Source organism: Antedon mediterranea, chromosome 6, assembly GCF_964355755.1.
Source record: "Antedon mediterranea chromosome 6, ecAntMedi1.1, whole genome shotgun sequence".
In the NCBI taxonomy this organism is placed as follows: Eukaryota; Metazoa; Echinodermata; class Crinoidea; order Comatulida; family Antedonidae; genus Antedon; species Antedon mediterranea.
In genome coordinates this window covers 217458-243611 of record NC_092675.1, presented here as the reverse complement: position 1 = coordinate 243611, position 26154 = coordinate 217458, and the positions used below count along the sequence as shown (strand labels likewise).

The following is a 26154-nucleotide window of genomic DNA, read 5'->3' as shown; positions in this document are numbered from 1 at the left end:
AATAAAAATACAGAAGCTTAAATTGCTAAGACAATAGTACAATTACAAGATCAACAATATTATAAGGTATTCAATTCAATTAAGCGAAGAAGAAAGGAAACAAGAAGAACAAGAACGGGAGATTTAGCTGCCATATGCTGCGACCAAAGACTTTTTTAGGTTAGATTTGAACAAAGGTAGATTAGGAAGAGATTTTAATGAAATACTTAATAAATTCCATAGTTTTGGACCATTATAAAAAATCGATTTTCTTCTTAAATGAAATGTATGCTTTTCAGATAAAATATTTGTTTAAGCAAATCTTGTATTGTAATTGGGCCGCAATGGTTCACAATTTATTTACACCCAATACGGGATATCATTAGTAAATATGATCTGTACTATCATGTTTACGCTGATGATACTCAGATTTATATTTCTTTTAAACCTACAATGACACACATTGACATTTCTTTGGAATTGCTCCAACATTGTATCCATGAATTGCATGTCTGGATGAAAAACAACTTTCTTAAATGATGAAAAAACAGAATATATTCTCTTTGGATCAAAGCTGCAGTTGGAAAAACTGCCACCAAGTTTTATTTACATTGGTGAAACCCAAATAGACCCGGCTAGGCAGGTTAGAAATCTAGGGGTTGAAATGGATGCGGGTATGACTATGATTTCTCATATCTCAAAAACTATTTCTACGTTGTCTTTTCACTTACGAAACATCCGAAGGATTCGAAAGTTTATTAATGAGGCAGCAGCTAAACAACTTGTTCATGCTTTTGTCACTTCACGACTGGATATGGGAAACTCATTGCTATATGGGCTACCACAAAAACAACTCCACAGGCTTCAGCTGATTCAAAATACAGCGGCACGAGTTGTTAAAAAACTACCAAGATATGCACACATATCAAATACCTTGGAAACTTTGCATTGGCTTCCTGTTAGGTACCGCATTGTTTTTAAAATATTACTCTTTGTTTTTAAGTCTATTAATGGCATGGCTCCTGAATATATTTCTGACATGCTTAGGCTGTATGTTCCCAGACGGAATCTGCGTTCTAGTGATACGCTGCTTCTACATCAACCTAAGTCTCACCACTCATGGGGAGACAGAGCTTTCACCGTTACTGCTCCTCGTCTATGGAATGCTCTACCGAGCTCTATCAGATTTTGCAAAACTGTTGATACTTTTAAAAAATTATTAAAAACACATTTATTCATTAAGGCATATGGAAATCATGAGGTTTCTTAAAGTTCTTGAATTGTATAGTATACTTTTTCCTGACCAGCATTATCTTTGGGGTGCCTCTGTCTTGGTTGTTGTCTCTGAGCACCCGGTCGTCTGTGGCAAGGCAAATGTGTATCCTGTTCCTTTGTTTGGTCACCTAGGTAGGGGTCCGGGACCGCGACAGAACGAGAACGGATGGGGACCCTCCAAAGAAATTGCATTTTATTTGTCGGGCATTTGTATGATTTGTTTTGCTTTTTTGAATGCGCCTTGAGCACTCTTGAGTGGTATGTGCGCTATAAAAATCCTGTTATTATTATTATTGTGAGTATCAGGCTGTTGTTTAGGTAATAAAGAAATAATATGATTTGGTAAGGAGTGATTTTTTAGACGATACATAAAAATATAAGTTTGTAATTTGTGTAAATCAAATTCTAACATTGCTGTAAATAGTAGTCACAGGTTGATTTGTGTTTTAGGATCACACCTGACTTGAATTATACAAGCTGAATTAAATTCAATTTGTACAAGTGCATGTGAAAACTGGTTAAAAAGTGGTAGTGGTATTATCTAATTTTTTTACTAGGTTATTCATTTCCTCATTTTTTAGGGTACAGAAGTAAGATATGTAAAGCAATACCACTTTTTCATATGGCCAGATAAGAACATACCTCGATCATCATCGCCAGTCATCAATATGTTAAATGTTATAAACAACGAAACACCATCAAATGCTGGACCAATCTTAGTACATTGCAGGTAATGGAACAATAAGTAATAGATTGGTTTAAAGTTTTTAATATAAGAGAAGAATATAATATAATAATTATGCATGACGTTGATAAGGTTGATAAAATGTAAGTAAATAAAGTATAAATGTAATATATGGTCCATTCAAGCATGAGGTTATACTTCATCACATCAATGTATATAATGTAATGTAAATTATTTCTTGTAGTGCTGGTGCTGGTAGAACAGGAGCGATAATAGCAATTGACGCGATGATGAAAATGGCAACTGAAACTGGAGAGATTAACATTCTAGAATTTGTGAAAGATATGCGTGAACGTAGGCCAAACATGGTCCAAACACCGGTAACTACTATATTAACTAGATGTACATTGTTAACTTAATTTTGATATATTGTTCATCACTAGTTTTACTTTTGGACTAAAAGACCAAAAGGAAGACCGAAAAAAAATGTATGGCAAACATAAAAAAAGGAAACAGAACATTTTACATGTGGACCTATACACATGCCTGCTTAAAAACATACAGAGTGGCGGACACAAGTGAGACGTGCAATGTCTAATGACGATTAGCGTTTAAGATGATGATATTTACTTTTAAGCTATATATTTATATGATTGATAAATCAGAAAATTACTTTACACAAGATAAAACCAGCTTTTAGTATCCTGAAAAAAAAAAATGTTCAAAATGTTTTGTTTTTTTTGTAGTTGCAGTACTTGTTTGTATATAAAACTATTCTAGAGTTCGTCCTCTTTGGAGACACATCACGTGCTGCATCAGACTTCAAGGAACATTACCAAAAACTCAGGGCTATCAACCCCAAGTCTAAAAAGTCTTATATCGCAGATGAGTTTGAAGTAAGTTTATTTTTAAAAATGATTATGGATGTAAGGTACATATAAAAAACCAAAACCTTAACCATGAAGGTATCTAGAATAACTCCTTGTCTCGACAAACAATTTAAAAGAATCAACTTGAATATGAGCATATTGCACATTGATAAGAACATAATACTGTAAATATTCACACACACTAGAGTACATGGAACAGGGTTAAGCTAATCTGAATCATATCTGAGTTTACAACTGATGTATGTGATCATGTGATCAGTTGCCCCCCTTATGCCTCTGTGTGAACTCTGATATAATTCTTATGCACCATCAAATTTACTCTTCTTCACTATAAAAAAAAACCCGTGTACATCTTTTAAATAGATAGAAGGTATACCCTTTACTTGTATGCTAATTGCAATACAACTTGATATTAAACCAAATTATTTTATTTGTTTATCAGGCACTTCAAGGTTTATCATCAATTCTTGGTGGTCATAAAATTACTGGAGGATTCCGACCTGAAAACAGAGACAAAAACAGATATCCTGATTTGGTGCCTTGTAAGTTAAGTCTAACTTTCATTTTCATAATTTTTTTGTCAGGAAGTTGAGCAATTGTTTCCTAGGATACATTATTTCATAGTATTTTACCGGGGTTTCCTCATTTAATTGGCAACTGTTTACAATATAAGACCCCATTTACACTTACAATTGGGTACTGGGCTGCTCCAGAACTGGGTCAAAATTTAATTTATGGAGCCTGATCCAGCATTCCAAATGACGGTCCTGGGGATTCATTTACTTCATTTTCTCAATCCATTTATTGGTCACGGTTCACTGCATAAGCCGGCCCAAGCATAAAAGCCGCTACTGGACCCGAGAGGTGGTTTAGGTTTTCGAGTCCAGGGCCAGCTATCTTTATGGAATATTTACACTTATCGATTGCCAACCCAGGCCCTGTCCTGTGATAGCCCAAATTGTAAGTGTAAATGGGGTCAATGATACTTATGTCCAAATGTTTAAATATTAACCTTAAGAATTTTTGATGCACATTCATGTTTAAAGAAATATACCATATACAGTACTTGGTGTAAGCTTTCACAAGAACATCCCTTGAAAGAAAAATATAGCTGTCTGTAAAAGTGAAAATATATAGGATGGTTATTATATATGTACATTTATGCCTTACCATGTCAGACATTTAATCACTTTAATTATGGATAATTTGTCTTGTGTAGTTGACCGTAATCGACCATTCATTATGACTCCAGGTGAAGATGGACCATCAGATTACATAAATGCTTCCTTCTTTGATGTAAGTAAAATATCCAGGGGTAATATATCCAAGCTACTTTGTAGCTTATAAATCCACAAGCTGAATATCCCAGCTGTTCTGTAGCTGATATATCCAGGGCCCAGATATCCAGAACCCTCTGTAACAAAGTAAAATTATATCTACATCTATATCTACATCATAATATAACATTAACAATGTTAGAATGCAAGGTTGAAAGGTAAGAATGGTGGATCTTACGGTCTTTTTTATTTTTAGAGCTTTGATAAAAAGGACATGTTTATTGGTACTCAAACTCCGCTGGAGAACACTATTGAAGACTTTTGGAGAATGGTGGTTGACTACAACTCGCGGGCTATTGTCGTTCTCACTGACATGGTGAACCGAGATAGGGTATGTAGTATCTAAGATCATTCACTATACTAACCTGTGCCTAAGGCTTATGTTGTAGTTTAGCCTTTCACAATGTTGTGGTTATTTATCATTTCTCTCTTTATCCCCTCCATTCATTTAAGTATTCTTATTGTTATTATAATATTGTATATAAGTATTGTAACTAACTAATTTGTGTTATTGTATTTCTTTAGACTGTAGCAGAGTTCTGGCCAGATTTGAATCTGCAATTCAGTTTCAAGTACCTGACAGTATCTTCATTAACAAGTGAAAAATTATCAAGACATATTAACATTCACTCATTTGATATTACCAAGAATGATGAGGTATGCTTTCATTATCTTGTTCATTCTGCAAAATCTTCAAATCTTCAAATTTGTATTTCTAATTTATTTGTATACATTTGTTATTTATTTTAAGGTAAGCTATAGCAATTACCGTGTTGTTTACATGCAAAAACAAAAAATAGTATTAAAAAAAATTAAATGTAAAATGTATGCCTATGTTTTAATGTATTTTTATTTTATTTTTGCTGTATGCATTTGTAAATTGTGGGATATGTGGCATTTAACATTCTTGCATCTCAAATTAAGCATTTGTTAAGCACTATATTTCTGATGTTTTATTTATATGATGTTTATTTTTAGTATTTTATCATTTGTGATGCTTTATTGTTGCCGTATAAGTATAAATCTTGGTTGTGAAAAATATAGAAGCATATAACGTTATTAATATCTACCAACATATATACAGATATGACTATCCATCATTCATTCAATCAGACCTGTATACCAACATATATACAGATATGACTATCCATCATTCATTCAATCAGACCTGTATACCAACATACATACAGATACGACTATTACGTATTTCCGCAGCCAAGAATTAACCAATAATTAATCGATAAACTGCCCGTGGAAACAAGGTTTTACTGATTCCGCCTGAAGGACATATTGTTGCGTAATTGCGATTGTTCGGAAATTTTTGTTTTAGCTGCGGAAACACAGACATTTTCAAAAAGCAGGTTATTTAATTTAGAAATGATTCTTTATTAAAAATATTTCAAAATAAATTTAAAAGCGTTCTTTGAAAATAGCCTAGATAAATTTGCATCATAGAAATATTAAAATTAAAACATTTATATCCATATTTATATCAACATTTATATCAACATTTATAGCAACATTTATAGCAACATTTATAGCAACATTTATAGCAACATTTATAGAAACATTTATAGAAACATTTATAGCAACATTTATATCAACATTAATATCAACATTAATATCAACATTTATATCAATATTTATATCAACGTTTATATCCATATTTATATCAACGTTTATATCCATATTTATATCAACATTTATATCCATATTTATATCAACATTTATATCCATATTTATATCAACATTTATATACATATTTATATCAACATTTATATTCATATTTATACCAACATTTATATTCATATTTATATCAACATTTATATCAACATTTATATCAACATTTTTATCAACATTTTTATCAACATTTTTATCTATATTGTATCAACATTTATATCAACATTTTTATCAACATTTGTATCAATATTTTTACTGTGAGTGACAAGAAAGTGTGTAAATCTTTCACATTAACAAACAACATTTTATTCAAAATTTGCAAAATAAAATTGATGTATAGGCCTAATATTGAAATTATTTATATTGATATGTTTGTGTTTTTGTTTCAGCTTTTGTGTTTCCTTGTGGCTTAAGCTGAGCGTCTAGCTTGATGGCTGCATATTCCTTCCCTCCTTAGTGTTTTCTTTCTTTATTTCTGGTGGTTGGTTTATTTATCATTTATTCTGCATGTTTAGAAAATGTTTTACAAAGTTGCCAAGAAAAGTGTTTTTCAAAATTAAGCTAAGCCAAAATGAGTGCTAATTTGTTAAATAATATCTATTAACAATTTTATTTTAAGGCTAGATCTCATAGTAGACTATTTTTACTGATCATTGTCTGTGTAAAACAGCTGCCTATGCTTTTTCCAATCCATCAACTACAGTCTTACAGTGTGTATTTTATAATGAGAATTTTAGAAAAAAACATTGATGAGCACAACTTGTTGTTTGCACTGTATGGAAAAGAACAATGAAAAAAAGCAATAATGCTTACAATTTATGAGACAATTTTCTTTATAAAAAAATGTGCTGTTTTATTTTATCTCCAATTATTTTCTTGGCAACCTAAAATATTTCTCTAGTATGATAGAAATGTAACGTTCCTTTTTGTTTTATTTTTCACATTGCTTGTTCTATTGTAGAAAACCTTCTTCATCTTTCTTCATTCAAAACATTGTTTATTATTAGTATTCATATTGTTCATTTAATTCATATTAGATCACTAAACCTGTAGTAAATGTTAAAAATCCTTTTTTTTTCTTCACTAATTTTATTTTGTGTTTGCAAAAAAGAAAAAGTCCTTGGAAGTGAAGATCTTCGAGTTTCTTGGCTGGCCAGCCAACAGCTTCACACCAAAATCAACAGCAGATTTTCTACAGCTTGTTACTGTAGTTAACAATTGGCAATCAGAAATAGAAGACCCTACTATGGTTGTAATGTGCTTGTAAGTAAAGAGTGTGGAATAGAAGACCCTACTATGGTTGTAATGTGCTTGTAAGTAAAGAGTGTGGAATAGAAGACCCTACTATGGTTGTAATGTGCTTGTAAGTAAAGAGTGTGGAATAGAAGACCCTACTATGGTTGTAATGTGCTTGTAAGTAAAGAGTGTGGAATAGAAGACCCTACTGTGGTTGTAATGTGCTTGTAAGTAAAGAGTGTGAAATAGAAGACCCTACTGTGGTTGTAATGTGCTTGTAAGTAAAGAGTGTGAAATAGAAGACCCTACTATGGTTGTTATGTGCTTGTAAGTAAAGAGTGTGAAATAGAAGACCCTACTATGGTTGTTATGTGATTGTAAGTAAAGAGTGTGAAATAGAAGACCCTACTGTGGTTGGTATGTGCTTGTAAGTAAAGAGTGTGAAATAGAAGACCCTACTATGGTTGTAATGTGCTTGTAAGTAAAGAGTGTGAAATAGAAGACCCTACTATGGTTGTTATGTGCTTGTAAGTAAAGAGTGTGAAATAGAAGACCCTACTGTGGTTGGTATGTGCTTGTAAGTAAAGAGTGTGAAATAGAAGACCCTACTATGGTTGTAATGTGCTTGTAAGTAAAGAGTGTGAAATAGAAGACCCTACTATGGTTGTTATGTGCTTGTAAGTAAAGAGTGTGAAATAGAAGACCCTACTATGGTTGTAATGTGCTTGTAAGTAAAGAGTGTGAAATAGAAGACCCTACTATGGTTGTTATGTGCTTGTAAGTAAAGAGTGTGAAATAGAAGACCCTACTATGGTTGTAATGTGCTTGTAAGTAAAGAGTGTGAAATAGAAGACCCTACTATGGTTGTTATGTGCTTGTAAGTAAAGAGTGTGAAATAGAAGACCCTACTATGGTTGTTATGTGCTTGTAAGTAAAGAGTGTGAAATAGAAGACCCTACTGTGGTTGGTATGTGCTTGTAAGTAAAGAGTGTGAAATAGAAGACCCTACTATGGTTGTTATGTGCTTGTAAGTAAAGAGTGTGAAATAGAAGACCCTACTGTGGTTGGTATGTGCTTGTAAGTAAAGAGTGTGAAATAGAAGACCCTACTATGGTTGGTATGTGCTTGTAAGTAAAGAGTGTGAAATAGAAGACCCTACTATGGTTGTTATGTGCTTGTAAGTAAAGAGTGTGAAATAGAAGACCCTACTATGGTTGTAATGTGCTTGTAAGTAAAGAGTGTGAAATAGAAGACCCTACTATGGTTGTAATGTGCTTGTAAGTAAAGAGTGTGAAATAGAAGACCCTACTATGGTTGTTATGTGCTTGTAAGTAAAGAGTGTGAAATAGAAGACCCTACTATGGTTGTTATGTGCTTGTAAGTAAAGAGTGTGAAATAGAAGACCCTACTATGGTTGTAATGTGCTTGTAAGTAAAGAGTGTGAAATAGAAGACCCTACTATGGTTGTTATGTGCTTGTAAGTAAAGAGTGTGAAATAGAAGACCCTACTATGGTTGTTATGTGATTGTAAGTAAAGAGTGTGAAATAGAAGACCCTACTATGGTTGTTATGTGCTTGTAAGTAAAGAGTGTGAAATAGAAGACCCTACTGTGGTTGTAATGTGCTTGTAAGTAAAGAGTGTGAAATAGAAGACCCTACTATGGTTGTTATGTGCTTGTAAGTAAAGAGTGTGAAATAGAAGACCCTACTATGGTTGTTATGTGCTTGTAAGTAAAGAGTGTGAAATAGAAGACCCTACTGTGGTTGTAATGTGCTTGTAAGTAAAGAGTGTGAAATAGAAGACCCTACTATGGTTGTTATGTGCTTGTAAGTAAAGAGTGTGAAATAGAAGACCCTACTATGGTTGTTATGTGCTTGTAAGTAAAGAGTGTGAAATAGAAGACCCTACTGTGGTTGTTATGTGCTTGTAAGTAAAGAGTGTGAAATAGAAGACCCTACTATGGTTGTTATGTGCTTGTAAGTAAAGAGTGTGAAATAGAAGACCCTACTATGGTTGTTATGTGATTGTAAGTAAAGAGTGTGAAATAGAAGACCCTACTATGGTTGTTATGTGATTGTAAGTAAAGAGTGTGGAATAGAAGACCCTACTATGGTTGTTATGTGCTTGTAAGTAAAGAGTGTGAAATAGAAGACCCTACTATGGTTGTTATGTGCTTGTAAGTAAAGAGTGTGAAATAGAAGACCCTACTGTGGTTGTAATGTGCTTGTAAGTAAAGAGTGTGAAATAGAAGACCCTACTGTGGTTGTAATGTGCTTGTAAGTAAAGAGTGTGAAATAGAAGACCCTACTGTGGTTATTATGTGCTTGTAAGTAAAGAGTGTGAAATAGAAGACCCTACTATGGTTGCTATGTGCTTGTAAGTAAAGAGTGTGAAATAGAAGACCCTACTATGGTTGTTATGTGCTTGTAAGTAAAGAGTGTGAAATAGAAGACCCTACTGTGGTTGTTATGTGCTTGTAAGTAAAGAGTGTGAAATAGAAGACCCTACTGTGGTTGTTATGTGCTTGTAAGTAAAGAGTGTGAAATAGAAGACCCTACTGTGGTTGTAATGTGCTTGTAAGTAAAGAGTGTGAAATAGAAGACCCTACTATGGTTATGTGCTTGTAAGTAAAGTAAAGAGTGTGGGAACATGAAGGAATCCAATTAAAACCATACTATTCTTTAAACAACCTCCAATAATGAGATGACAGTATATAATATAAAAAGAAAAAAGAAACTATGAAAGAAAATTTTCTTTTTCATTTATATTTTTGTGTGCCAGCTCAAGAGTGTTAGTTTTTTAGCGTTGTCTGTACCTCTAATTAAAGACTTCCTCTATAATTAAAGAGTAAATGAATGAAACGACCATTAATTGGTACTTCCAATTCTAGAGACACGAAGAGTATGCAGTTACTACCACTGTAATCTTTGTTGATGTGCAGTCACACACCAAGATGTTTAATGACAGAATACTTGGATCTTGATTTTGTTTTTTGTGCTCACACATACGATTTTAAGAATTAAAGTCCACTCTTATTAAAATTGTTATGTTCTTTATTCTTATTTTTATTCAATTTCACTTAATCAGAGATGGTTTGGGGCGTACTGGAGTGTTCTGCGCAACTATGTCCAGTCTTCGTAGATTACTTGAGGAGCAGACAGTTGATATATTGCAGAGCGTTAAGTTGTTGAGAAACAACAGATTAGGGATGGTACAGACATTGGTAAGTTCTTCTATTTTCTTATTTGCTATTGACATGATTGATGCATTAAAAAATAATCATGATATTGCATGAAATCAAGTTTTTACCTGTTTAAGAATTTTAATCAAATTGTCATTTCTTCGATAGCAAGAAAACTCTTTCACCTGTTTTTTAATTTGGTTTTCCTTATACAAAAAACAAGTAAGCACACCCAGTCGTGATCCTACTCTGAGGCTAGTGGGCATGTAGAGGGCCTAATCCTCAGTTCCATACATTTGTTTTTTAGACAATTGTTATTTGTGCTAAATTATTTATCTGTTTCTTTATTGTATAGTCACAATATGAGTTTATTTACAAAACAATACTTGAGCACTTACTTGCCTTTGAAGTGTACGACAATGTTCCACAAGAAGAAGCGCTGTACGCAAACGTTTAATTTAAGATGTGCTGACACAAAATGTGAAGGTTTTTATGAAATACAAGACAAGATTATGTGTAAGAAGCACTTTACATGCAGGTAGTTTTAAGACATTTAGAATGACTTTGTACAGTAAACTTTTAAAACATTTGTGGTTTCTTTTTCAAACTTTTTTTGTACTTTTATAACTTAGTAGAATCTTCAGGATCTAGTGAAATGTGTTAATGAAGATTGCCCTCAATATTTTGTGAGGTGCAACTTCATAACTTTTTATTTTCCAAAAGAAGAAAGTTCATCAGTCATACAATATTAATTCAATAGTGCTTTTAAATCAGTTGTCTATTGGTTGGGTATCTGCATTTTACATAACATATAATTTGTGTTACGGTTGGTGAGGTTATATTCTCCCTATCTATTAATTATATATTTATTTCAGCATTATGCTGAATAGTTTAGGGCCTGTGTCTTTCCATTAGAATTTAATAATTATATAATAATATGGCAAAGTATAACTATTGATTATTTTCGTCATGCCCAGTCAGCATTATTCAGAAACTATGGTAACCATCTAATAATAAACATGATGATGCTTCCTCAGCATACCTCAGTGTGTAAAGGGGCTTTAAACTTGTGTGTAAACTGGTTTGTTTTAATCAGTCCACAGCTGAGGTGGTTGAATATCCATTTACCAACTTTTATACACGAAAACCACCCTTTTGAGTGTGGTATAAAAAATTAATAATTTATAAATTATCTTTACGCTTTAATCAACTTAATATTATTTTTACCACCGTTTACAAAATAAAAACTTTTGAAATAAACATTTCTTACATAATTTCTACAATATAAATCAGTATATTTTGTTTTCATGACTTTAAAGATTTACACACAACAAATATTTTTACAAAAAAAAATAATTTCCATAGAATTCTTGAATATATTTTATTGAAAAGTCATAAATTTGTTGTAAAGAAAATTCTTGTAATTTTTTACTTAAAATTAATAGAAATTGAAGGAACTCATATTAAATTTATTAATAAATAAACTGTATCATATGCTACTACTAACAAAACATTAATAATCATATTTGGGGCTTGGATGGGAGAACCGGTGTATATTACTACAACAACAATTCCTATGTTGTGATGAACAGTAGCTTAAATATGTATAAAACAGTACAATATACATTCTGATAAAATAATATGCTTCCTTGGGATTCCTGGTTATAATAACAAATATATATACTTTTATATAATAAATAGTATTATTATTTTATATTGGTTGTTTCTATATATTGTTTAAATGTTTGCCATATCATGTTCCTACCGTTTCTTGTTATCATTTATAGTTTTATATAATTTGTAATAGGTATTTATAGTTAATTTGGTGCTTTTATAAGATCAAAGAAACTACTTTGTATAAATGCCTTTTGTATTATAGTTTTATTTTGTATACTTTATAAAGTACAATATATTTTTTACAAATTTCTTTTATATATTCCTGTATTGTCTATATTTTATACTACAAAAGTCGTTATTTTGGATCTGTAGTTAAATATCATTTAAGGTATTGGATACTTCATTTATGCTATATACTGTAAATACAGTAAATTTGTCAATTTGTGCTTGGTCACATCAAGGCTGATTTGTAGCCTTGGTCAAATGCTTATTTATAATACTTAAAATTAAGCAAACATATAGTTGACATTGACGGGAAAATGGTTTAATACAATCATTTTCACAAATTTGTTTTGAAATGTAGCTTTTTAAGAATTTAAGCAAATTGTTTCGTCAAATATGTGTCTCGTGCCAATATTTAGTCAATATATTCCATAATTTATATTCATGTTTTCCCATAATACCATAACCAAGATTTGCTCATTATATGACCAAATATAGTAATTATATGTCTATATATAGTAATTATATGCATTGTATATGCATGAAATGATGTTAGCTGTCAATTCACACACTGATTGAAAACGAAGATTTATAAAATTTAAAAGTTTTATATAGATTTAGGATTTTTAAATTTTGTCATTTTGAAAAGAATACCGTACTTAAAGTTTGTCTTCCTTTGTGATGGTAAATTTGTACTACTATTTATATTAGCTCTTTATAAAGAGAAAGATTACAATCTTACTGTCTTGAGTTTGTACTACTATTTATATTAGCTCTTTATAAAGAGAAAGATTACAACCTTACTGTCTTGAGTTTGTACTACTATTTATATTAGCTCTTTATAAAGAGAAAGATTACAATCTTACTGTCTTGAGTTTGTGCACACATTAATACACTGGTTGGTGTTGTGTGTATAAACTCTGGAGTGTGGCTAGACGATGTGAAACTTATTATAATGTCAAAAGCCAACTTATTCTTTTGATATCAAAGAAACTGTTGGTGTTTTGATGTGGAATCCAAATCACACCATGTTTGTTGTTGTATTGAGTACAGAATGTGTCGCACATCATAATAATAATGATAATTTCATTGAACAAAATTTCATTTAATGCAATTTTATCAAAAAGCGACTGTGGTTTGTGGTATTTATGTAAAAATTGTGTTGATGTTGTACTTATTGTATGGTGAATATTTATATTGTGACTTATTTATCAATGGTGTTTATGTTGGTATTGTTGTTGCACTGCAGTTTATATGCTGAATTTGTTAGCCAAGTTGTAAAATTCATACTTTATCTTCGGCAAAAACATAATTTTTAATAATAGCTAAAAATCTATCGGGCAAGGTTTTTAACTAATGTAGAGGCCTACAGAAATAGATTCTGAAATAATGTTGGTCTTCCACTTTTTTATATTTCTATTTTTTGGCAATATAATGAAACTTCAATGTAATTTCTTTCAGTGTTTGTGATTAGATTTAAGGTTCATTGACTTCAGGTCACAACACCGCTGCCGATTCATCTTACTTAAATCTCATTTTCACTCCCAGTTTAGGAGAATATTAGTTTTATAATACACATTTTGTAACAATACATATACATGTATGGTATTGTTTATAATTGGCTCTTTTTATGTACGTTTTGTGAAATATATAATTTTTTTATTCATTAAAAAAGCAATAATAAGCATCGTTATTTCTTTTTTTTCTGGAAAAGAATGACATGGGACCTGAATAAAGCTTTAAACACAGTATGACATTTAACAAAGCCATATACATGGCTGCAGTCGCGTGCTCAAGTTAGTGTTTACCGACCGACCGACATAGTGAGCTGTAGAGACTAAAAACACTAGCGTTACCATCATCTTATAGTGAATCAGTTTGGTCGAAATCTTGTCATTTCCTGGCCAAAATATCGGGTTTTTAAAATTCAATTATTATGCGATAAAATTGCTCTATATGACCATATATTGCTTTATCATCATCTTATAGTACCATAGACACCAGTTATGTCGAAAAATAAAAGGGTCGATAATTGGCCATTTTTGAAAAAATCCCTGTACTATAGTACAGTGATTTTTTCGAAAATGGTCAAAATATCAGGTTTTTAAAATTCAATTGTTATGCGATAAAATTGCTTTATATGATCATATTTTGCTTTATCATCATTTTATAGTACTATAGACATCAGTTTTGTCGAAAAATAAAAGGGTCGATAATTGGCCATTTTTGAAAAAATCCCTGTACTATAGTAGTGATTTTTTGAAAAATGGCCAAAATATCGGGTTTTTAAATTTCAATTATTTTGCGATAAAATTGCTCTATATGATCATATATTGCTTTATCATCATTTTATAGTACTATAGACATCAGTTTTGTCGAAAATTTGCCATTTTGGAAAAAAATCCATGTACTATAGTACCCTTAGTACAGGGATTTTTTCGAAAAATGGCCAAAACATCAGGTTTTTACAATTCAATTATGCGATAAAATTGCTCCATATGATCATATATTGCTTTATCATCATCTTATAGTACCATAGATATCAGTTTTGTCGAAAAATAAAAGGGTCGAAAATTGGCCATTTTTGAAAAAATCCCTGTACTATAGTACAGTGATTTTTTCGAAAATGGTCAAAATATCAGGTTTTTAAAATTCAATTGTTATGCGATAAAATTGCTCTATATGATCATATTTTGCTTTATCATCATTTTATAGTACTATAGACATCAGTTTTGTCGAAAAATAAAAGGGTCGATAATTGGCCATTTTTGAAAAAATCCCTGTACTATAGTACAGTGATTTTTTAGAAAAATGGCCAAAATATCGGGTTTATAAATTCAATTATTTTGCGATAAAATTGCTCTATATGATCATATATTGCTTTATCATCATTTTATAGTACTATAGACATCAGTTATGTCGAAAAATAAAAGGGTCGAAAATTGGCCATTTTCGAAAAAATCCATGTACTACAGTACCCTTAGTACAGGGATTTTTTCGAAAAATGGCCAAAACATCAGGTTTTTACAATTCAATTATTATGCGATAAAATTGCTCCATATGATCATATATTGCTTTATCATCATCTTATAGTACCATAGACACCAGTTATGTCGAAAAATAAAAGGGTCGAAAATTGGCCATTTTTGAAAAAATCCCTGTACTATAGTACAGTGATTTTTTCGAAAATGGTCAAAATATCAGGTTTTTAAAATTCAATTGTTATGCGATAAAATTGCTCTATATATCATATAGTACCAAAATAATAACAAAATTGATTTGTGATGAGGCAAAACATGCTCAGATATGGTAGTGATATGATGTCATCGTGTCCATATATGGGCACATCACATTTTTTTAATAGTGTAGACAGAGCTTGAGATGTGGTGATGAATCGAAATAAACTAGATTCAGTCTGTTGACTCATCGTAAAGAGAAGGGGGAAGTGCGTATTCTGTAGTACTGATGGCATTGGCCCATACCATGATTAGATTACTGAAATAAGGGAGGAACTTTTCTTATAACTACGCGGCCATTTAATTGGAATTTCTATCAGTTTTACTTTCTTTGATAACTTTCTTTCCGAAAAGTTTAAATCAAGAATAGGTTAGCTTTATAAACAATCTGGAAGATATTGGTCAACATGACTGCTTTAAGAAAATGTTTAGCAAATGCTGTTAGTATTACTTTGTGTTTATTACTGGACGTTTCTCTTAGTAAAGAAATTAGTTCAAGACAAGTTCGACAAGTTATAGAAACGACAGCCATTGCTGAAACAACGATTGAACCGAACTTGGAATGTTACAATTTTGAAATTCGAATGGGAATATCATTTAGGAATTATCATTCGTGTTGTAAAACTGATTCTACACCAGCAACGGTAAACAAACCAGCTGCCTGTTCTACGGTTTGTACACATTATTGTTCTATTATTATCATAAGCAGTTTCGACCTACTATTAATTCAAATTTAAAAGCATTTTCCACTCTGTTTTACGTTCATGTGAACATATTTATGATATAGAGATTTGGTTTTGGTTAATATTTAAGTTTTCTAAAATCTAAAAAAAACAACTTTACTGTTTACATAATTTTAAATCTTGTCCTAAAGATGGTCAAAATTGTACGTAATTAGCTGAGGAATATAGCCAAGGCGTTAAGTTTTCCTGTTTCAGAATTCTTCAAAGAACACAAGAAACTGAGGGCGCTTACAAAATAAAATGAATATACTTCTTATAAGTATTTTACAATCCGCTCGAGTTGTGTGGGCGATTGAAAGTCCGATCTCTCGGAAGTGTTGTCTGAATATGCTGTGATATATTTGGTTTTCCAATTAGTTGGTCATTTAGTTTTGCTGTACAAGTTACTAAATTCATAATTACTTTATTATATTTTACAGAGTTTTAATGAGAAAAACCATGTTTTTGATTGTAAACCACAAAAATCTACATACATGAAAATACATAAAACCGAATATTTTGATTGTGCTGGCTGCGCTGGTCAAACTTGGGCTAAAGACAAGTAAGTATATCAGCTAAACTTAACTGAAATTATGTGGTTGAAAAAAATTAGTAAAATAGTATTTAGTATTTGATCATCCAGAATTAGTTTCATTTAATACTAGCTGCCATCTCCAAAATAATAAATAAATAAAACATCAAATAAATGTTGAGTTGCGAAAGCGATCTGAAGAAATAATATCTTAAAATCTACACATTTCTGCCAGAACCAAAACGTCAAGGTATATTTCAGTTTAAGTTATAAATTAAATTTATGTCAGGATAGAAATCATTATTACTGGTAATATCGTTATTATAAAGTCAGAAAAGGAACCGTATGCAGTGTGTGTGTTCTGTTAATATTTCCCTTTATATCTTTCGTGGAAACACCACCTATATTGCTATTTATTTTTCTTTTATAAACGCTATAAAGCTCTGTCTACACTATCAAACTAGTTTGACAAAAAAAAGTTAATGTGCCCAAATATAGTGATATGTCCAAATAATGGTATTGATATGACATCATCATGTCCATATATGGGCACATCACATACAAAGCTTTACAATGCAATCAAATGTCCTGTTGATATTATAGTTACGATTTTGAACTCAAGGTGGGACACAACAAATATAAAATGATTGCGGGGCGCCCTCGCAATCATCTTGCCATTCATATTAAATTGTATCTATTATCTATTTTATAACCAATATCGATGTATTTCTTATTTTCTGTGTTTGTTTATCGGGCTCACGTGTATCAATTTGTTTTTCTTGTACTCGCATTTACTTAAAAATGTCTCTTTTCCAACTATATATTATCATTAATTAAGTCAATACTTGTTTTACATAGGACTATAACACTTAGTATATAATGAAATTCTTGCATAATTTAATCAGGTGTGGATCTCGTTGGTTTTGGCTTGGCAAACATGGTTCTTTCAACTGCTGGGCGATGTCTGACTGCTTTAAAAGAGCGTGTCAGGCTCAGGAAGATCAATTACAGATTGGAAATGAGTAAGATAGCATTCATCATGTATTAAATCAATTGTATCCACATCTTAATATGTTAATTTTACAACAGTAGATCTTTATACCACAATATTTTGTATACGTTTAATACAATAGCATTAAGTGGTATTGAATGACCATATTCAGTTTAAAGCAGTTAAACACATTATTTCAAACAAGTATTGATAATACTGTAATTGATTGTAATAAATGTCATAGAAATGCGCGCTATAAAAATGTTAATATTATATATTTTATACGATCATTTTGGTCCAGAATTACCAAAACTTGTATTTATCCTAACGCAAAGAATAATCTTTGTTATAAATATTATGTATAATATTCTGAACGGTGACTCGGGAAAAGATCGTGTAGCTAAAACTACACATCCTTATATTTATTATAAAGTTAATTTTCAGACACAAAATGAAAAAGTTGTTATTTATTTACTGATTTAATTTTGTATTTATGTATATAATAAAAATGCTACATTCCTATTTCAATTTTATAATTAAAAACAAAGTAGCACTATATATTACCAAAAGAGTTTATATAATATATTATTCTATTATTAATATTATTTAATATACTTATAAAGGCTATCTTAATGAATTAGTGATTACTTTTCTAATTCTAACAAACGTTTTGTTCTATAGGGTTCAGGTAGACCTAAGTTTTTGTGGTGATGGGCTTTGCGAACCGATTAAGAATGAAACGAAAATAACGTGTCCGCTCGATTGTTGTGCCGCTGAAAACCCTAAAAAATGTGCTGCTACTAATAATACATGTCCTGATATTTGTTGCTCAGAAAAACATTGTTGTGATCTGGTTCCAAGCAGCCTTGGGGATTTTGGGGAAGGCTTCTGGAAGTGGTTTTTGATTATTATAGCTGGAGCTATACTTTTTGTAAACCTATTGTGCTGTATATGTTGCTGGTGTATTTACGGAAATTGTAAAAACAACATCAAAAGAAGAAAGCGATCAAGAAAGGCAAAAGCTTACGCCGCCAAAACAGAATCTGTTCAAATTGAATATGTACAGCCTCCTCCTTCTAACCCAAGAAATTAGATAATTTTGAACTAACACACGGTTACCATACCAACGTAAATAAAATGATATCGAATCATAATTGTGACAACAATAATTTGGCAATACGTTAGAGGGGGACAGTTTATGGTCAGGAGATAAGAAATTCCCGCAGTTCATTTTCTCTGGTATAAGGAAAACTTTATTATCTCCAAAATTCTGAAGAAATAACAGGATTAGTTGGCCTTTTGCTGTTTTCAATAATATAATTTCAATAATTAATTAATAATATATGTTGTACTTAAACGTGCTTGTTATAGGAGAATGTTTTAAAAGTTTATCGTTATTACGATTAATCCGCATTCATAATCCAATACCTATATAAAGTTGTTGTATCAGGGATGAGTGAAACTACATTGTAATTTCACTCATACCGTACCGGTCAACAAGTTGACAAAAAATAAGTTTCCTTTGATTTATGTGCATTGTGGATTTACTGAAACTTCTAACAAAGATTAGACACAATATTTTAAAGATGTATTGTCCCCCAAAAACATGAACAATGAAGATTAATAAAATCAGATTTAAATAGGACATTCTGCAGTTTAAACAAAGTTATTCACTTCTGTAAAAAAAACCCCCAAAAATAATTATTTCACTTAGGCCTATAAAAAGACAAAAGAAACGGTCAATTTTTTTGAAGCATTTTTTGCTTTAAATTACATTTTTTCAGGTAAATAACTTTTTATTTGATCCTTGGTCAACGTGAATAACTATAACTTTTTTTAGGGGCAATATCTTTAAAGAAAATGAAAAATAAACAAAATGTTTAAAAAAATTGTAAAAAATGTTATTATGGTGGTGGGGATAAAAATGAAAATAAAAAAATTATATTTTAAAGAATAAATTAAATTAAAATGAGAGCTTTATAATGTATATGTTGCATTATACAACAATATGTAAAACAATTGAAAAGGAAATACAGATACATCTGTATTATAAACAAAAACATCACCTCATATGGTAAATTCAAGGGATATTGGAGGAAAGCCAAACAATATGAGAAATATATTATGTGGGGACTATTCGTCTGTTAAATTTGGAGTTGGCGCAGTAAATATAATAGTAACTTATCCATTTTTAATTGCAATGTATGTATAACTTAAGTAAAGAAAACATTTATTTAGTAATATTGTACTATAAAATAAGTTGTAATCTGTAATGACACCAGATAACTGTGACATTGTTGAATGTGACATTGTTTAATCCGGAACTTGTATTGACAGGACACGTATCAACCGCGGGAATATAAACGAACTATTCTAATAGGATGTACATAAGGGATTTCTGATGCAATTCCCAGTTAAATATGTGGTTTAATAATAATAACAATGACTACAATGACAGCATAGATAGTCATGACTGAATTAATGGACCTAAACATATTAACTAGAAATTGCAAATGTCAAAGAGTGCTGCGAGATGTGTACATTCACACAAATCCTCAAACTATTTAAGCGCGCAGGAGATCTTGTAGATAGAAGGAGGAAGGGTCAATATACGGTCTACAAATGACACTGCTCCGGTTGGACTACATTTCAACACAAATTAAAACAGCCAAATAATAACAATTTCACGTGCTTTTTTAACATCTGAAATATATTTAAGGTCCATAGATTACTAGATTGTTTTAGTTAGCATACCGTAGGCCACTAAGAATTTTAAATAAAAAATAATTCCGACAAAAAAACACAGAAAAATTTCACTTGACAGTACTGACACAATAAATAATTTGATTAAAAAAAAATACTAAACAACACCTTAAACATACGATTGACCTATTAAAATGGTTTGACAGAAGATTTCCGGTAAGACCGTATATATACGCAAAGTAATTGTTTCCGATCCGGAAGATGGCTAGCGTGAGTTTTATGACGCCTTCCAAGGTATTTAAAGGGACAAACTAGATCAATATCAGTCACTTCCAGAAACACATTGTTTTATTGTGAAAAATATTTGATATATTTTATTTCGTATCCATTACAAAATGTTTAAAATGTATCTTGCTTTGTTATGCGTTATGCTAATGTATACAGACGCGAAGTATGTTGGGACTAATGATATATCAAAAGTGAAAAGACAAGTAGATATTCCTAACGAAGAATGTTACAATTTTGACTTAAATGCAACGAGTAAGAGATATTACACCTGCTGCAAGGGGGACACAAACTGCACCAATGTAAGCTTTACAATTTTTTTATAATCTTAATTTTTGGCGTTTATAACTGTAACAGACACCTCTCCTTCCCATCTACATCCCCGGTGCAATTATGCATATAACAATTTAGTTTCCCCACAAATAATCTGTACAAAATTGGTACTTCAGGGACTCAGGACTGATAAGTCAAGGAAAAGTGTAAACAAGTTCTCTCTTCTGATGATTTTTTCCTCCAGTGTTTACAGTGCGATCCCCAAATTTTCAAGATAGATAATTTATTACTGTACAACTTTAGGCATTGATATTTTTTTTCTTCATTTAAATGTTTTAATTGTGTGCATTTTAAAATTTATATATAATCAACATATTATAATCTACAGTCTAGATATTTATTATTTATTCAAAGTTTAAACGTTACCTTTACACTTAAGTTAATTTAGGAGTGAAATTGAATTTGGAACATTTCGTTTTTTCATCTACCTTCTTTATTTAAATTTAAGCTAACTTTTATCTCTGTTTGTATAGAATGTTGGTTCTTCAAATTATGATTGTTCCCCGTATGGAGAAACAATTTACACAAAGAATATAAATTCTGAATTCAATTGTGGAAAATGTAACGGCAAGAAATGGGCTACTGCCAAGTAAGTAGACGATTATTTTACTTTTATATTTTATACCAAGCCCCACCAACATAATGCCCAACCAACCCTAACCCTTGATGTTTGAGGTTGAGATGGAATAGAATTAGCACGGGCTACTGCTAGAAATACATTTACTCCATACATTATTTTCCTGATACAAGCTTTCTCATAATTCAATTAAGTGAAATCATCATTTCCATAATGCATACAATATACGTTTCTGTGAGACGAAAATACAAAGCACAAAAACCCTCGACAAAACACAAAATTCACATGATTCCTGCAGGCCTACACGGTACCGTATCAAGGCAGGTTTTTGGCACAATTGCGATTCGTAGCTTTGTTTTGCTGCACCGTTTGTGGACTTCATGGATGGAACCTAACATGACGCAGCTAGTTTAAAATACTTGTTCTATCAGGATATTGTTCTATCCGTGTACTTTCACTGGGTTACAAGTACAAGTGTGTTGTGGTCAGGGGACATCCTTCCTGTTGTGAGAGACCATTTATACGTAAATGCGAATTTAAAATGTAATCACATTTTTATGGAAATGTATTTTTAAATTAATATATTTGGATTCTATAGGTGTACTGCTCGTTGGAAACTAACAGGAATAAATGACGACAATGAGAGATGTTGGATATGGTCCGAATGCTTCAAGGGAGCATGCGCAGCACAAGAAGTAGCTTATCTAGATGAATCAAAAAGGTAAATAATAATTTTGTTGCAGTTTAAGGAAAGGAAAGGAAAGCTCTAAACTCAATACATAAATAACATAAGATAAATGACCTACCATCATATGTAATTTTCTATTGTTAGTAAGTGTAATATGCTTTGATTTGCTTATCAACTCTGTTTGCAATCAATAAGTAAGTTAATTGTCTAGTATTATAAGTTTAGGTCAGATGATAAATTGAAAAAGCAAAGTTAAATTCTCGTGTTAATTGTAAGCAACTACAATCGACAATAATTGTTTCAAACACATGGAAAATGCGTGACTAACATAACTGTACAATACTTGCAACATATGCCTACAATGTGTTAATGTAAAATAGTATTTGCAAATCGTATATATTTTTCTCATAGTGTACCTCAAGAAACCAACTTCTGCGGTGATGGATTCTGTGTTAAGGACACCGGAGAAACAGTGGACAACTGTCCAATTGACTGCTGTCCAACGATAAACAGTGCACAGTGCGCAGTTACGTCCGAAAAATGCACAGACCCTTGCTGCAATGAAAGTACATGCTGCATAACAAGCCTAAGTGTAATTTACATTGCTATACTGTGTGGAGGAATTGGTTTTCTAAATTTGCTATGCTGCTGTATCTGTGTATGTTGCTACAGAAAGGTAAAACGCACTTGTGGATTTAAAAGTCATAAACATACAAAGAGCATCTCAATTGATAATCTTTCACGAGATTCTCCAAAGTCTACAATATCTAACAGGAGAGGTTCTCCTTCCCAGAGTAATTTAGCTTACAAAAGTAATTCATTAGCGTCACTGAATAATAAGAAAGTATATTACCTACGACCGGAGAGTCATTCGCCACGACCAAGTTACGGCTCTTCGACGTCGTTAAACAAGAAGGGATTCTCTCGCTCAACCCAATCTCTAGATCGCATCGCTTGAAAATATCTACCATCAGCAGGGTCTAGTGCCCCGGTGATACATCTTTTATATGCACATTATCAGATACTTACACTACTGATTACAAAAGTGCTTACTTAGGGTAGAGACACAAATCCATAGATAACTATTATCGTAGAATAAAATAAGATAAGACCAAATAGTTAATGAGAACAATTACAATGTGTACTTAATTATCTTTGGTTTAAATGGTGTATACAAGTATATCTAGACCCTATACACTTTGAGTAGGTATTAGGGTCGTCTTTGTATAAGATTTAAGTGTAATGTAATTCAGGTATGACCAAAATAAAAATGGTCTATTAAGTTATAAAGTACTGATCTAAAGTAAGATTTTGGGCATTAGTACAGGTCTGCCTCCAAATAAGGACCTCACCAGTCTCTTTTATCGCGCCTAGAGACAAATATTAATTTCGATATATATATGACGTCATGAAACAAAGCATGTCCAACTAATTTTTGGAAAAATGAGTTGCTAAAAATCCACACGAAAGTCCAATACGGTTCTTAATTGAAGGCGGACGTGTACAATACATGTTTATAAAGATAGTATAATGTTTTTTATACAATTTGTAAAATAAGTTTTGTAAAATAGGTGTACTATACATATCATTTGTGCAGTATTTTAATTGTAATATAAGGAATAAATTTGTATATATTGTAATTTTGATATTTTAAGGCAGTAATAAACTAAATGTAATGTATTGTTCTCTTCGTAAAGAAAATTAAATTTGAAAAAAAAAAAAATTAAAATAATTTGTTCATTTTCAAAATGTTAACACTGTAGTAGCAACACTTTTAAGGAAATCAATACATTTCAGAGCTTCTCTTAATTGTTATAGAAAAATATACAAAATGTAATTCATTCAACCAAAATGGAGGATTTAGATACACCTTCAACGAGGAAATAAATATTAAATATCCATAAATAGGCAACAGAAAGAAAATGACACAATCTGAAATTTGTCATGAAAAACTATTATGTTACATGTTATAATTGCAGATACCATTCAGTGAAAATGAATAAAAGATATATATATATAAACAAATTTCATGTTTTCTTTTGAATTGTTAATGGTTTGTCAACTACCATGCAGAACGACTACAACAGACTATATCGATATCAACTACCATACAGAACGACTACAGCAGGCTATATAAAAGGGAATGGGGTGGGGTTAGTGGATCTATACGCTTTCTAATAATTATGACTTAAAAACCCATTAATACTTTTATGAAGAAAAAAAATCAATAATAAAACAATTATATTGATATCACTTTACTAGACAACACCCACGTTATTCCAACTTAATACTGTATCGTATCGGGACGGGCGTTGCGAATCAAGGGGTTGACCAAGGATTTCCTCCTCCATACATGGATTTAATGTAGGCTTACTATTATTATTAATAACTTTGTTGGAACACATGATGAATGCAACTGCCGCTGGGAACATTCTTAAACAATCATTTTTAGTTCCTTAAACTATGATTAAGCTGTTACCAGAGTATCTAATTTTAACTATATTAGGCGTTTTCTTCGGAATAGGGCCTACAAACGATTTAGATTCTTCATCATGGGACCAGGAAGCGAGGGTGTAAATGGCATTATACAGGGTGTGATATGCGATACGTCCAACATACACCTAATGGAAGTAGGAACTAGAAGTTATGATGCAACTTGATGTACTCATGGAGGAATTACTCTGTGACGTAATAATCGCATGACATCACATAGTCTGGCGTAGATCATAGCAGCAAAGTGGGGACGACGGATAGAATGTTAACAATAACACGAATATTATAATACTATATGAAAAGCAATACTTTACGCGAGTAGAGTGTATCAATACAAACATTATTTGATTTATTTATACCATACATGAGAACAGACACAGATAAGAACCAAAACAAAAACGCAATTTGATGAGGAATTTAAGATGGATAATATAAAAACGACACACATTGAAGTGATATCAGTGAAAATGAAATGACCACGCCCATAAGAGTCAAACTATATTCTTTTCATTCATTTTTATTGTTCCACATAAAATAAGGAACAAATAATATCAAGACAAAAAAACCTGGTTAAGTCTTTATTTATGTGTGGAATCTCAAATAAGCCAAAGAGAACTGCAATTTCAGATTGGCAAACAGATATTGGTTATTGATTTTCTTTTATTCAAATTTATTTCGGTTTGCGGTGTCTTTTTATCATTCCGTTATATCTGATAAACAATAGTGTTGCATAATTTGTTTATTGCGAAACTAGACTATTTTGAAATATTTAGACATAAGAAAGAGTGAATCTGGTCTGAATAAAACATACGATTATTACGACACCATCTGCTTCCTTATTCAAACATTGACAGGTAAAGTTAGAAAACAAGTGCTGCATAAGCCTATAATCAATACATGTAGTAGATTGTGTAAAGCCCAAAATGTTAGCGATTGCACAACAACGCAACTCAACTTTGTATTCCATTATTTATTTGTTTGATTGATATGCTCTTATTTATATTTGTTTGATGACAGACGTGAAATAAACTAACTACATATTCGAGCAAATTTTCATTGTTTTTTTTACTTTTTGTGTCGTTCGATTCGCACAAATGAATTTGCATAAACATTCAGTGAAGATGATTTATAATTATAGCCTAATAGTTATTATTTATTATTTCTTCAACTTGAACCGTTGTAAAGCTCTGTCTACACTGTGCCCAAATATGGTAGTGACATTACATCATCATTTCCATCATATTTTTTTGTCATATAAAGTTTAATAGTGTAGACAGAGCTTTACATTTTTGTTGTTTATATTACCTTTATTACCTCTGCCAAGGAGGTTATGTTTTCACCCCTGTATGTTTGTGTGTGTGTTTGTGTGTTTGTGTGTTTGTGTGTGTGTCTGTGAACAGCCTGGAGGCCACAGTTTTTATCCGATTCTAACCAAATTTGGACACAATGATCTATGGCCAAAAAGCTCGGACGAGTTCGAATTTGAGGGGG

The 26154-nt window shown here is 31.5% G+C and overlaps 3 protein-coding genes across 4 annotated transcripts in view; all 3 read left to right on the top strand.

The window, feature by feature from the left end:
- The window catches only part of LOC140051749 (uncharacterized), a 30799-nt gene extending 17011 nt beyond the window's left edge, over positions 1 to 13788 (top strand). Inside the window, exons 16-25 of the mRNA XM_072097049.1 lie at positions 1836 to 1984; positions 2184 to 2319; positions 2686 to 2835; positions 3272 to 3371; positions 4049 to 4125; positions 4363 to 4497; positions 4692 to 4823; positions 6958 to 7109; positions 10171 to 10306; positions 10620 to 13788. Coding sequence (XP_071953150.1) covers positions 1836 to 1984; positions 2184 to 2319; positions 2686 to 2835; positions 3272 to 3371; positions 4049 to 4125; positions 4363 to 4497; positions 4692 to 4823; positions 6958 to 7109; positions 10171 to 10306; positions 10620 to 10721 — 1269 coding nt within the window. The 3' untranslated portion in view covers positions 10722 to 13788. The remainder of the gene's footprint in view (positions 1 to 1835; positions 1985 to 2183; positions 2320 to 2685; positions 2836 to 3271; positions 3372 to 4048; positions 4126 to 4362; positions 4498 to 4691; positions 4824 to 6957; positions 7110 to 10170; positions 10307 to 10619) is intronic.
- A 1832-nt stretch (positions 13789 to 15620) lies between these two features.
- On the top strand, positions 15621 to 19760 carry LOC140051964 (uncharacterized). Its single transcript, XM_072097322.1, has 4 exons — positions 15621 to 16010; positions 16502 to 16623; positions 17499 to 17615; positions 18266 to 19760. Exons 1-4 carry the CDS (start codon positions 15747 to 15749, stop codon positions 18675 to 18677), a joined length of 915 nt encoding a protein of 304 aa, XP_071953423.1. The 5' UTR covers positions 15621 to 15746; the 3' UTR covers positions 18678 to 19760.
- Positions 19761 to 19767: 7 nt separating this feature from the next.
- Positions 19768 to 23215, top strand: LOC140051963 (uncharacterized). Of its 2 annotated transcripts, none has more exons than XM_072097321.1 (4): positions 19768 to 20874; positions 21379 to 21494; positions 22081 to 22203; positions 22582 to 23215. In XM_072097321.1, the coding sequence occupies exons 1-4, from the start codon at positions 20683 to 20685 to the stop codon at positions 23126 to 23128; spliced, it is 978 nt and encodes a 325-aa protein (XP_071953422.1). In that variant the 5' UTR covers positions 19768 to 20682; the 3' UTR covers positions 23129 to 23215. The 2 variants fall into 2 exon arrangements, with proteins under 2 accessions (XP_071953422.1, XP_071953421.1); XM_072097320.1 differs by having other exon boundaries at positions 22072 to 22203.
- Positions 23216 to 26154: the final 2939 nt, after the last annotated feature.